This window comes from Gavialis gangeticus, unplaced genomic scaffold (genome assembly GCF_001723915.1).
Source record: "Gavialis gangeticus isolate Ggan-Ray unplaced genomic scaffold, GavGan_comp1, whole genome shotgun sequence".
In the NCBI taxonomy this organism is placed as follows: domain Eukaryota; kingdom Metazoa; phylum Chordata; order Crocodylia; family Gavialidae; genus Gavialis; species Gavialis gangeticus.
In genome coordinates this window covers 79,351,735-79,365,692 of record NW_017729032.1, presented here as the reverse complement: position 1 = coordinate 79,365,692, position 13,958 = coordinate 79,351,735, and the positions used below count along the sequence as shown (strand labels likewise).

Sequence of the window (13,958 nt, the reverse complement as noted above, 5' to 3'; positions counted from 1 at the left end):
TTATTCAGTGGCTTTTCTTTCATTTTAATGAGGAGTTTTAAGTTGTGCTAAGATACCACCATTTGACTGGAATTCTACTTGCTCTTGATTACTTAAGACATATGCATCTTACCAGGATTATTCCTGACCTGATCAGTTAGACATCTACATGGCAGCAATATAAGAATCTTCTTCCTTCACTAGCTTAATAGTTTGCCTTCCTTAGCTTCAGAGGGTTCGAGTGATGTGTAATGATTTCTCACTCTTTGTATTATTTACTTTTTGTTTACTTACATAATGCTTCAATTATGGTAGGTGCTTTGGATGAAACATTTCCTAGATTCAAAGAGCTTATAAGGTCAAGTGACAAAGAACAAATTAAGTATGAGAGAAAAGAAAGTTACACAAAAGCAAACTGGTTGGTTGCTCTTTGGCAAATTGTCTTATAAATTCCACCACACACATGATTTTTCTTAGTTCTAGACACTCATTTTCTTCTGCTCTCTGTCTTCTCATAAGTCCACATAACCTGACCAGCCCTTTAATGTCTTTGTTCTGTCTGGGGTTTTTTTTTGTAATTCCTTCATCTTGCTCTAAATACATGTTTATGTTCTCATTTTGCTCTTCAGTTAGATAATACCCTCATTAGCTGAAGTGCTGAAAGGCAGGGAGATGAATCAGGAACTTTTATTGTAAAGTGAAATAAAAGTAATATGTATCTTTTTGCTTTCTTGTGCTGGCAATTTTAAAGGATGTGAGCTGAATTCTCCTGAAGAAGTATCATGTAAGTTTACAGTGGTTTCATTTATATAATATAATGATATAGTTCTTAGTACCCTTTTGCTGCATGGCAAGCAGTGGTAGGGGGGCAGGCAATTTGGGGGGGTCAGGCAGTGAGGAAGTCATGGTGTGGCCCATGACAATTGCCTCCTGTCCTCTGTCCACCCACCCTCCACCTGGTGACCCAGTACTAAACCCTCCCCCACTTAACTCTGTACTTGTCCTCACCTGGGCCTTGGCTCCAGCTCCATTCCAGCTCAGGGTATGGAGCAGGTGGTGGCCCCAGCCTCAGCCCTGCCATGTAGCAGGGTTTGTGATGGGTAAGTAGAAGTGCGGGTGGCAGCACAGGGCAGAGGTGGTGAAGGCAGGGTTGGCAACAGTGGCGGCTCTGAGCCCAAGCCTGAGTAGGAGCTAGAACTGGACCTGTAGCAGCTGTCGCCCCCGTACCCCTTTTTAAATGGGAGGATCTCATCTTGGAGTTGAGCAAATATGGTAGTTTGGATTTATGTCCTTGGGAAAGTTAAAGGGCAGGTTTCTTATCTGCTTTCTTCATGATTGAGGAATGCTGATCACCACCAGGCATCCTGGTTTTACCTCTGTTCAAAAATAGTAAATACTCTGCTTTGAAACCTGCCCAAATCCACATTTTTTTGCAATTAAAATGAATTTGTGGTCAGTCTGTCTGTCACTGTCTGTCTATATTTGTGTGCAGGGTAGGGGCAGATACAGGCTGGCAGCTATGGTTTCGGGGCTTCTTGCCCTGCTGCCCTCCCTGCAGGGGGCCTCCACGGTGCAACAGGTGGGAACTGGCATGGCAGGACAGAGCAGGACAGTGAGGCTTGATGTGCTGCCTCTGGGAGCCCCATGCTGTAGTGGCAAGGCTCCTCCTGCCTACCCGGCAACAGCCAGGCTGGTGGTGCAGGGTTGTGCGCCCTACTACGGCCAGGCAGGGAGTATCTCGCCATGGTGGTGCAGGGCTTTTGGGGATGGCATCAAGCCTCCCTGCTCTGCTTTTGCCGTGCTGCACCAGGTCCCGCTTACTGAGCCACAGAGGTCCCTGGGAGAGGGCAGCAGGACAGGAGTCCTGAGCCTGTAGCTGCCAGCCTGCATCTGCCCCCACCCCATGCACATATCCGGGGGGCAAGTGCCCCCCAGGAGTATGCACAGCGATGGGAAGCTGGGCCCTGCATCTGCACATTCTGGCCTCAGGCCCCAAGCACCATGCACCACTCCAGCTGGGCAGCAGCCCCAACCCCAGCCCTGCTCAACTTCTTCCCTCCCTATGGGGGCCTCAATCCCCCCTGTTCCCTTCAACTTGCCTGCGGGAAGTAGTGGGAGCTGCTTTCTTGCTGTTTGGCTACCATGTGCATGTGTATGTACACGCATGCACATGGTGCCCCTTGCCTGATCACCTTTTTCCTGCTCCCCCAGCCCTTTGCTGGCTGGAGCTCTGCCAGCTTGCAAGGGGAAACCCAACATTTCCCAAGCTTTTCTCCTTAAAAAGAGAAAATCCAGGTTTTTCTCTTTAAAATGAGAAAACCCATGTTTTACTTCATTGTTTCCATGGCAAATGGAAAACCTGGAGCCCTGATCATCACCGTCCTGTTTCTTTTTTTTACCTTAGTTTATGGTCTTTTCTGACAAGGCTGCTTTGATTTTACAATTTATATAAAAATATATATGTTTTAGTGTAACCAAATGTATTGGATTCTGTTTTATTAATTGGTATAAGCTGAAGCTACCATATAGTATATTTCGATCTTCTAATTTAGGGCCTTGTGTTCTGGTTAATTGGATTGTGTTAATGGTGTAGTTAGACACGTTGATTGCTCCCTCTACTTTGTTGACCAGGCTGATTATCATGTCTGCAAATGTTCATTTTACATTCAGAAATAGGCTGTGGGGCCTTTTACTTTAGCTCTATACTTCAGCAGGTAGGCTTAGGCCCCTTGAAAATGGCCAAGGTGGGTGACATGGGACAGCAGTAACACATGATAGGTGTGAGAGTTGCGGTTAATATAAAAAAAAATGCTAGTGATGTGCACTATGCTGAATTTGAAAGATAATGCAAGTATATGGTGGTATAGTTTGGCATAGAAAATACTTTGTAGATTTTTATAAGAAACCCCTCTTATAAGGTGTGGGGTTCTCTCTAAGGAGGAGGTAACTCTTATAATGTCTTCAGTTTTCTTTTCCTCCTTTATAGATAAGGTCCAGTGTACCACCTATTGTTCTTGCTAATGGAAGTTGCATACAGTTACCTACTACAGTGATCTACATGTATAGTGGTCTACATATAGTGCTTTGTAGTAACCACTGTATGCTGTTTTTACAATTTATTTTTTGTTCTCAAATATTGGTATTCTGTATAACAGTATTGATCTGAACTGACCTCTGCTTAAAAAAAAGTCATTTAATTTCAGATGTGAAGTAATTAAGATATACCACATCCTCTCCTATCTATTTTGGTTGTATATTATAAAGTAATATAAAATTAACTTTTTATTAATGGCTTGTGTTCGTACTGGATTTTAAGTATGTATGTTTTGTTTTTGAAGATGTTAGATGGACAGTAGGCTAGACTGGTTCCTTATCAGCTGTGTCATATTTTGGTAAAAACACTGAATTTGTAACTGTTGAAAAATGTAGGCTTTTCTTTTTTGATATATGTGGGGAATACTAGTTTAAAAAATTGTCTTAGGAGGAAGGGAAGGAGAAAATTTTAATGGCTTTGTATTAAGTTACCTTCAGAAATACTAAGAAACATCAACCATAAATGTGGTAACATTGTACAGCATACATGGTTAGGCTATTGTGTAATGTCACAACATATTACTATTTTTCTTACTTCTTCAGAAACGCATTTTAACATACTCAGCTTTATCCTTACATCCAACCATACTCCCAAATCATTTCAAATTCTTTTGCTATCAGCTTATTTGATAGTCTCCAGTATTTTACTGTGTCTGAACACATGCTCTCTATTCACAGTTCCACTTACATTTTGTTTGGCATGGGAATATTTAAGTTTATAATCTTCAAAGATGCAGTATCTTCACTGGAAATTTTCAGAAGGAGGCTGGAATGGTATAGGAATACAGAACCCTGTATTTGTGCAGCTGATTGGACTAGATTAGGGATGGGCAGTTATTTTGGCTGGGGATCCACTTAATGAGTTTTGGTGAGCTGTTGAGGGCTGTACACACAAAATTAAGGGTGAAGATAATTAACAAATTATTGATTTAAACCCCCCCCCAAAAAAATCATATGCTAGAAATCAAAAATCTACTATAAACTATTTTAATTTTATCTCAAAAACTATTTTTTGTCCTGATTTTGTTTTTTGAGTAACGTACATAGAGGTGATCACATAATAGCTCAAAATAAAGTCTCTCCCCCAAGGGTACCAAAACCAGCCAGTAGGACACTTGGCCAAGGGGGGAAGCCTCCACCTCCAGCACAGCCCTGCCACTACCCAGCCACTATCACAAGGGGATTCCTGCCTCAGCCTGCACCCCCGTGCTCCCCTTAAGAGCTTTCTGCACCCCAAACCTGCCTGCCTCCCACCCCTTCCCATTGACACTTGTGTCCACAAAGCCTGGGGAAGTGTAGTAGCTCCCTCCAGTCTGCCCCATCTCCCCTCCAGGGCCATGAAGGCTGTGCCTACCAACAGCCCAGGAATCTCCGTTCCCTTGGGAGGAGCACCAGGGTGCCAGTGCCAGTCCCATCTGGGCAGATGGGATGGAAACCATGCTGGTTGTAGCCAGGAGGTGGCAGGTGGCTGGGCTGGTTTGTGGTGCTGCATGGGGCAAGGCAGGACTGGGTCAGAACTGAGGCTTCACCTACCACGAGGTGCTGGGAAAGCTTCATTGCCTCCAGTCACAGGTGCAGAGTGCCCCCTGCGAGGTCCTAGTTCCTAGGGCAGTTCCAGCCAGCTCTGAGCCCCAGAGAGGAGAGATGCTGCTGTCCCAGTCTGAGTGAGGGCACTGGGGCTTGAGCACAGCTTGCCCAGGGCCTGTCGCATAGAGCCAGGTAGGTGGGCATGCGGGGATGCTTCCACCTAGTGTTCTCTAGGGTGTCAGCAGTGGCCAGAGCTGGAGCCTCTGGGGCCTGAGCATGGCTCGCCCAGACCCTGATGTGTGGTGCCAGGCAGGTAGGCAGGGCTGCTTCCTCTCCCAGCATCCTCTGGAACCACCCATCACCTGTGCTGCCCAGCCATGAGTTGGATAGAATGAGTTGGTGGGCTGCTCATAGCCCACAGGCCATATTTTGTCCACCCTTGGGCTGGATGATGCCTAAGGTGCCTTCCAACTCTGTGATTCTGTCCCCTAGTTTACTCTTTTACGTGGTCTTATAGGTGTTTACATATTTTATATATTCTGTCAATTTTAGGTATGATAAACTTTCAAATTCAACACAAGTTGGCAACATTATACATGGTCTGAAATGAAAGAATCCAAGTACCTTTTGTAAAATTTCTAGGTTTTAAACTTTTTAGAAAATAACTTGTTCTGTAAAGATAACATGATGAAAATCTAACCCCATGTAACATACTGAAATAACACAATCAAATTAATCAGTTATGCCTGTATTCTCGGAGCAATTTGTCTGCAATCTGTCTTTGAAGGTTTTTCCATTCAAGAATTATGTTTGGTGTGTTTAATACGGTCCCTAAGTGTGCATTTTCATTATTCTGACAGTTAAAAAAGAGGAGGAAGATTTTGAAGAGAGGAAATCCATTAAGAAACGAATCAAGGAGCTAAAAGTCTTAGATCCAAAGATTGCACAGAACCTCTGTAAGTAGATTCTTTTTTGATGACTGGTGGATTTGTTCAAAGGTAAATTTCCAAATAAAATGATTCCAGCCACAAATGTGGGAAAGAGTGCTTCCAGGCTTGCAGGCATAGAATATATTGTGGCAATAAAGTAAAGCCATACATTGATTGCCATTAGCAGATTCAAGAGAAAGTAACTTTAGATGATTATGTGCATATTCAACACATTTGCATATTTCATATCTTGTCCCCCACTTTTTGAAACAACAGTAATATAACGCACAGACAACAAGCCTCTTAAGTGGCTTGCATTTCCTTTCTGGGTAACATTGATCACCTTGACTGCTTCCATGGAGATGTGATGTATTGATTACTGTGTTGGGTGTATGCTTACGTTTATCCTGGTTTATGGCTACCATTCTCTTGACCACAGATCTGAGGTGGCCTTCCTTCACCCATGTCTGATTCAGGTATGTTCTCATTAGATGAGGGCTGCATTATTAGATCTTGACATGTTAGCATTGCTACTTTCTGGTGGTGTGTTACTGGTTATCTTTGTAGGTAGCAAAGCCAGATTGCTCAACAACAGGTAGGCAGTCATGCTTGTTTCTCGTAATTGGTCATTGTGGTGGCATCAAACAATACTAGGCACCGCTTGTCCTAGATAGGACAGAGAACCTGTTTGTGCATTCACAGCCGCAGGCTGCCATTTCTTAAGTTCCCAGTAATCGCGTGCTGATTGAGGTGATCCATGTGCAACTCTTCTAAAATTGTGCATAGTTTACTAGGTATTAACAACACAAATATCCCACATGACACATCTTGGATTATAGTAAGATCATGCATATAAAGATTGCTAAATTAGGGTTTTCTGTATGCTTTCAGCTTTTCATGGTGGCTTCATATGCCTGTGCTAGCGTGCAATCTTTCTTGGTTTCTTGTCCAGTCATGCTACAGGTCACGGGGGAATATTCCTGCTGAAAAGTTAGCAATTTCAGTAGATTCTGTTTTTACTACAGGAAACACTCTTGCAGGTACATGTGAGAGCCCATCAGTATTTCTATGTACCCTTTTTGTTCAGTATAAGTAAAACCTGCTAAATAGAGGGCTCACCATTGCATGTGTGTTTTACTTGTACCAGTCATTCCGCTTTTAGGCTGGAGAATTGATAGTAAGGATTGGTGATCTTTGATCAATGTATACTCCCCCCCCCCCCCCCAAAGAAAAATGAAACAAAATAAAACAAAACACAAACCCTGCTCCAGCTGCTCTATATACATAGGCCAGTCTTCCATTGTACAATCGTATGCACCAGTTGTTGCAATATAGGTAGCCGTTGTGGTTTCACTGATTTCAGGCACTCATGATTGGAGCAGATTCTTCTGGTTTATTCAATTCATGCCCCACTTGTGGGATCCTATCTTCATTATCAGTTGTTGTATTTGTGCAAAGGCATTTGAAAATAAAATGACTCCAGCCATAAGTGTGGGAAAGAGTACTGACAGGCTGGCAAGCATATATTATAAACAGAAACCATGCATTGATTGCTATTAGCAGATTCAATAGAAAGCAATTTTAGATACACATGTGCATGTTCAGCATATATGCATATCTCACAATGATGAGCAGAGCCCATTTGCCATAGTTCCTTTGGTGAAAATATCTATTGTCTGTGATATATTTTGTTGTCTGGAGGTTGTTTAGCCATATAGGGAAAGTGATCACTACATACACATGCCCTCTCTGTCTTAAGGGCAAATAAGTACAATTGATGCAGTATGTGTATTGCGTATAGTTTATCTAGATTAGTAACTAAGAATCCATATTCCAGCTCTGAATACACTGTCAGTTATTTTAAATTCCAAAATCAGTAATGAATTTATCAGTTTTTTTCTTCAGTCTGCTGCAAAAGTAAACAAATTAAAGCTTTTTTTTCAGAGCAGGAGCATCATGGTAGTTTAAAGCCCCAGGTCTTTTATGAAGAATGCCCTTAAGAGCTTTACTGGGGTGGGGGAATGAAATCTAGCATCCTACACACAATCAATTGCTATTATCACAGTGTATCACGAGGCGTTAGACTCTGCTGCATCTTTACCCCATTGTTAGACTTGTGGAATGGTTTATAATTAGGACTAATGGGATTACATTTTTAGGAAGAAAACTTTTGGCTGAATATCAAGGAATTAATATTGCAACCTTTCACAGCTAGCTTGCTAAAGTGGAAGACCTGTCACTTAAAACAGTTCAAACTAGACTAGATAAAATGTTAGAAAACTGGAAAAAAAAATCATAGGAAACTTGGGGTACTGTAATTCATTGTTCCAATTTTGTATGTTCATACCGTGAAAAAAAAATTATAGTATCCAAACTGTTAAATGGCTGGTAATATCTCTTACAAAATCACTCTGCAGAAATCAGCTCTCAGAAAAATGTATACCTTTGAAAACCTACCATTCAAGTTTGAACCTGAAACAATTATTTTCTTCATTGTAAGTGGTACCACTTAGACTTGCTTATTACTAAGGTTGCCTGATATTACCCAGCACTAGACTATGCTTTCAATTGCATAAAATGTTATAAAGAATTAACTATTTCATGCTGGGTATGTTTTAGGTTGATTTTGTTTGGAAAGTTGCAGTCCTTGGGTTTTTTTTTTGTCTACCAAAGCTTTGAATAATTGCCTTTTGAATAACTGTTCACATACTTATTTTTACTTATGGGATGTGTCTTACATCCTCCACTTTGACCAGAGACTTTTTTTTTAACCTTAGCAGTATAGGTAGAGTGCACCCTAGTCCTGTCTTCCTCCATCAAAGCAGCCTGTATGCTACATCGTCAAGCCTTGCAGACCACCTTGCATTTACTTCTGGCACCAGGCTTTTTTATAAGTCAAGCTGGAGAAGCACCAGACCTAGCATTGTTTTCAGGCCCAGGCTCTCCACATTCCTGGAAGAGACCTGGTTTTGGGATACCAGCAAACTCCTCTTGTCCAGTGTAGCAGTCAAGGCTGTGAGAATTTCTCCAGAGATGTCAAAATAGTTACACTTCCTGTTTGATAATGCTTCATTTAAGAGGGCACTAAAAGACCCGCTGAAGGTGGCCGAGACTTGTGCAGAGTAGCTGTCTCTCAAAGGTCTGGAATTGTTGCGTTCTATGATAGATGAGGCTTTGCAAATTTCTGAACGATTTGAGAGCCATGGGTGGTGAGTATTCTTTTCCTCTTTATAAGCACAGGTTCGGGTACTGCTCATATACTTCGCTGAGGAAAGGTTTGCTTGTGCTAGCATCCTCTACTACTACTAATGAAGTAAAGTCATTACACTGAGTACTGTTTTCAGACCCAGGCTTTCCATTTTCCTGGTACCTCTTGCCAAAGGGAAATTTGTAGAAAATGGTAGAGTTTCCATTGACAAAAGCACTTAGCTGTATCTTACTCTCTAATTCACAAATCTTGTACTCAGAAACGGGGAGTTTGGAAGATGCTACCTGCCTACCTTTCCAAAATCATTTGGTTTGCTTTTTCCCAGATTGGGCCTTTACCAGTGGGTATCCTGATATTGATCCAGTTTTTGAATGGCTGTCGTCTTACAGCTCCTGTTTCCTAACCTCTTTTTGGGGACCCTTCTTATAAGAGTCTACTGCAGGAAGAGGTCCATACCATGCAGCTAATAGGGCCTATAGAAAAGCCTCCCGCTCCACATGCACATGCATGTTAAGGGTTTTTTTTTTTGTTCTTAGACCCGATTTCATTGCTTTCCTCCATGGTGTGATTGGAAAATCCAAGTAAGGCATTCAAGGGATTACCACTTGTGTCTTCTTTTTCCAGTGTGACAGTTGTGACTGATGCTGCCCAGAGATGTTAGAGAGTTAATTTAGGAGATGTTCAAATCTAGGGTCTCTAGTCCCAGGATGAAATAAACCTGCAGACTCATATTTTAGAAATGAGAGCTTCAGTAGCCTTTATGCACTATGTTCAAGAGCATCATGTCCAGATTGTGATATACAATACCACTCTGATGTTTTACATCAACAGATATGGTGGTGCTGTATGTCTGAAGTAGACATGTTATGGGATTGAGGCAAAAGCAGTCAAGTTTACCAGCCTACAGTACACCTGTCAGGTCTTCAGAATACTGCAAAAGATTGCCAAAGGAGAGTCATCTCTGTATATCATATGTGAGATCAAGAATCCAGCAGTTAGGATTATATTTGCAAAATGGGATCAAGAGGCCACCAAGAAATGACTCTTCTGTTCTAGGGACGTTCAGTTCAGGTTCTGTCTAAGACATTCATGGTGAAACTATTTTCCATTTCTAAACCTCTGATTCAAAAAGTCCTCCAGAAGGAGCTGCAGCAGTTGCTGGCAATGATCAACACTAGGGGGGTGGGGCAGGAAGCAGCAGCAATCAGGAGTGGAGGAAGTGGCTAGATTGCAGGTGATGACCAGGGCACAAGTGGTGGCCTGCCTTTGGGCCAAGCTGTGTTAATTTGGCCCACCATTACTACAGGGTTGCTGATCCCTGAATTAGAAAGTGTCTACAGCTCTGCATCTCAAAAGCAGAGTTTTAAAGGCAACATGATATCATCCCAGTGGTTGTTCAGTTGGATCTTGAACTGCATGACTGTTGAGACCACTTGGGGTGGGGGGTCAGTTATGTATGGTATATAGGCACTTCCCACCCTAGCTCAGTAGCATTTCTGTATAGTGCCATCAGTGACACCTACATCCATCCATACCTTCATAGTTTTTATGCTGTTGCAGAAGCCTGGAGATCTGATGCCATTATTGTCATAGCAGTCTTACACTTGCTGTTTGCCTAAGGGGACTTTGAGACCCACTTGTTCTCTGGAATCTGTCACAACTAGGAAATGTTTTTGGGAGACAGTTATTTAAGGAGAATGCAAAGTTACTAACCAGTAACTGATGTTCTTTGAGATGTGTTGTCCTTGTACAGCACATATTTAGAGCTCCTTCTTTCTCATCTTCCTTGAAGTCAAAATCAAAATAGAACCCTGGAACTTTGAGTCCTGGAAGCGGAGGGTCAGGAAGTACAAACTATTCTTTACCCACTCAGTGTGGGTGCATGTGAAAATGTGGCAAGGCTCTATCCTGCGAGTTACTGCTAAGGCAGCAAGGGAAAAAAAGCCTCCAGTCAAAGCATAGGGCATGGCACACACCTACACACTTATGTGGAAAATACATCTCAAAGAATTTCAATTACTGTTAAGTTACTTCATTTTAGAGTCTGCGGACAAATTTTAGGCACAACCTACTTGGTTAAATAGCAAATTGGAAACCAGTATTTGTAAAGGCTTTGATGTGCATGAAGGTAACCAGGACTTATCCAGGAAGATCGTAGTGACTGGATTTTGTATAGATGGAGCATTGTGGACTTTAATAAAAATGGGAACAGCAAAAACATCTTTGTTTCCTTTTTGCTTTCCCTCTGATACTGTATTCCTGATTTCATGTTATCTACACGCTAACAGTTCCTACATCATTTTCCCAACAAGGGTAGTCTTCCATTAAAACCGGCCGTTCTGATAACTCTCTGTATGGTCCATCAGCAGTTTAAACTTCATATGGCCAAAATTTCAGTTTCTGATTTTTATCTCTTGAACATCCTTGCTTTTCCTATTTTCTGTCAATGCTTTCAAGTCCTACCATTCCTTTTGTGTCTCACTTCCTTAGCTTCTCTTCATCCTTCTCCTCCTCTTTCTCCTCACATTCATTTTTGTTGTTGTTGTTGAAGTTGTACCTCCTCTTTCAACAAAATATTTATGAGAGAGCTGCTTTTCTGGCTAGATAATAAAACCCTCCCCCAGGCCCTTCGTTTCTTGTTTTGATAATTACAGCCTTTTCTTTTCCAAGATTTCTTACGCCCACTTTTTTTGCAAACAGTCTACATAAAACATTTCTGTAAACAGTCTACATAATACAGTTATTCCTGGCTACTCCATATTTGAATTTTGTCATTGGCTCTTTGATATCAACTTTAAGCCCACCTTCCTTCATGACCCACACACTTCACTGTTTATCTGAGTAACCCATTATCTCTTAATTTCTTATTAAATTCAGTGCAGTATTAAAATGAGCAATTATTCCTTTTGCTTACAAATAAAAATATGTTTGTTTTGCAATATGGTATGCCTTTTCTATTCGTAGCCACTCAAAGAGTGCAGTGGGAACTTTCTTTACGATTATAGCTACAAGAAGAAAATACCATTGTCACAGAGAATGGACTGACATTGAATCACTGGCTCTAATTAAGGCAGGAAAGTATGTCTATCCATAGGGTAGGAAGAGTCAGACTTGGAACTGGGAAGTGGTAAAAACTTCAATACAAAGTTTTATGTTTTATCTATAGTATTTGTGTACCGTTTGGGTGACCTATAGAGTGCTATAAATCATTTAATATGAGCTTTGTAAGTAGAGTAAAAGATTGGTATCATCTTTCCTTCATTCATTATGCATTAAATTTTTGTTTTAGCAATTTTCCTTGGTTCTTTCCGAGTGCCTTATGAGGAAATCAAAATGATGATATTGGAAGTAGATGAAACACAGCTGGCAGAGTCCATGATTCAGGTATGTAAATTGACAGGCAGTTTTAAATTCCAATATTTCAGTGTATGCTTCTCATTAAACAGAAACTTGTTAGTGATGAAAACTCTTAACACAAACTATTCAGCTGGAAAATCATTGCTGCATAATTATTCTCTTAGTATAAACTTTGCATTTCCAAGAAGTAAACAGAAGTGAACCTTTCAAATAAGATTTATCTACTTTGCAAATTTAACAATTGAGTTTATATTCTATGGTATCCTCATCTTTATCGCCAACTCCCAGATTGTAAATCCATTTTACATATTTATTCAGACATATAGATAAATGTGTAGTAACATTCTGGATTTTCCAGACTTACTAACTGCTTACTTGTGGAGTACTCTTTATTATTATCACCTGCATTTCATAAAGCTGTCATATTTTTGTTCCGGTGAAAAAGCAGACTTTTTCTATTCAATTAGTGCTGACTTGACCTGGGACCCTGCCTCAGGCATCTCCAGCAGCCACTTACTGTGCATGCTTCCCTGGCGCTTATTGTAGAGCACTTCACATTCCACAGCATTATATTCAAAGTGTAAAATCAATACAGTTCTATGTGGAGACACTAGGCTCACAGGCTCTTGACATTTTTTTTCTATTTACACAATTACTTAGAGTGGTAAGTCAAAGAATCCAACTGCAATCATTGGAACATAATCAACTGGTTATAATATATCTACTAGATACTTGTACACAACCTAGATTTGAAAAACTATCAAAATTGCATGCAGCAAACAGTGAAATTATTTTTGGATATATCATATGATCATGCTCAAATGCAGAGTACTGTACTTGATTTTTATCCTTTACGATGAACTCTTTCATCAAACTGTATTTCTGTACTGGTATTCAGAAGAAATTCAGAAAAAAATTCTTTTACATTCCATGCTGTTAAGCTCTTGGAAAACTGCATCTTTGGATTAGGTTCTTGGACCACCTGGAACCACATTTTGTACAACAATTGCATATATATGTTTTTGATGATGGCTAGCCAGTATTGTTCATATTACATATACTTGTTTTTCTGACAGTTAGGGATGAGTGTCCCTCTTGCCGAGCTTTTCTTTCCTAAAGAGCCACAACCACAATAATTATGCCTGAATAACTGTATCATAAAGCCCCATAGTGTAGATCCAGCATATGCTGTCAATTTTTTTCTGCCATACTAGAAATACAACCTTCATGAATGGTACAAGCTAAGCTAACAAAATAATTGTTTATCAGCATAGCTGTATCCATACCAGGAATTTGGTTGGTATCATTATCTCATCTGAGGATGTTAAATTTTTTCATCCCTGTAGCCAGCAACAGGGTAGGTAGAACATCTCTGTAGGTTATACCAAGCTAGATTTAAACTTCATTGCCAACTTCATGCTTGCAGGGGGGCTTTGTGCTCTTCTCAGCTTGTATTTTGATATCATACCTTATTGTAGCACATCCCTTTCTAAGTGTTATTACAGCATATATTTGCATATACTGGAAATCAGGTGAAATACTATCCTGTTGTAGTTGCATACTGGCTCCTTCTTGTGCATATGATATCTCCGATGAAACGACTTTTTTTCTTGCCTTATCTTTTTCTCAGCTAAATTGAGTTTAGAGACACCCAAAAACAGCTGTGTTCTTTTTTTAAGACTAAAAAAAAGTCCCCATGGAGAACGTTAGTTTTGGCTTCTACACTTGTGTGTGCATACTGTACAGATGGTGGGAGCAAGACTCATCTCATTTGCATTTGATACTTAGTATTGGGGGGTGTGTGTGTGTGTGTGTGTGTGTGTGTATATGTGTGTGTGTGTGTGTGTGTGTGTGTGTGTGTGTGT

General features: G+C 40.8%; 1 protein-coding gene across 2 annotated transcripts in view; it reads left to right on the top strand.

Annotated features, from left to right (window-relative positions):
- Positions 1-13,958, top strand: part of DIAPH3 (diaphanous related formin 3) — a 562,409-nt gene that overhangs the window by 237,570 nt on the left and 310,881 nt on the right. Inside the window, exons 17-18 of one of the 2 annotated variants that reach the window (XM_019525252.1) lie at positions 5,460-5,555; positions 12,026-12,120. In XM_019525252.1, coding sequence (XP_019380797.1) covers positions 5,460-5,555; positions 12,026-12,120 — 191 coding nt within the window. The remainder of the gene's footprint in view (positions 1-5,459; positions 5,556-12,025; positions 12,121-13,958) is intronic. The other variant, XM_019525253.1, reaches the window with a different exon arrangement.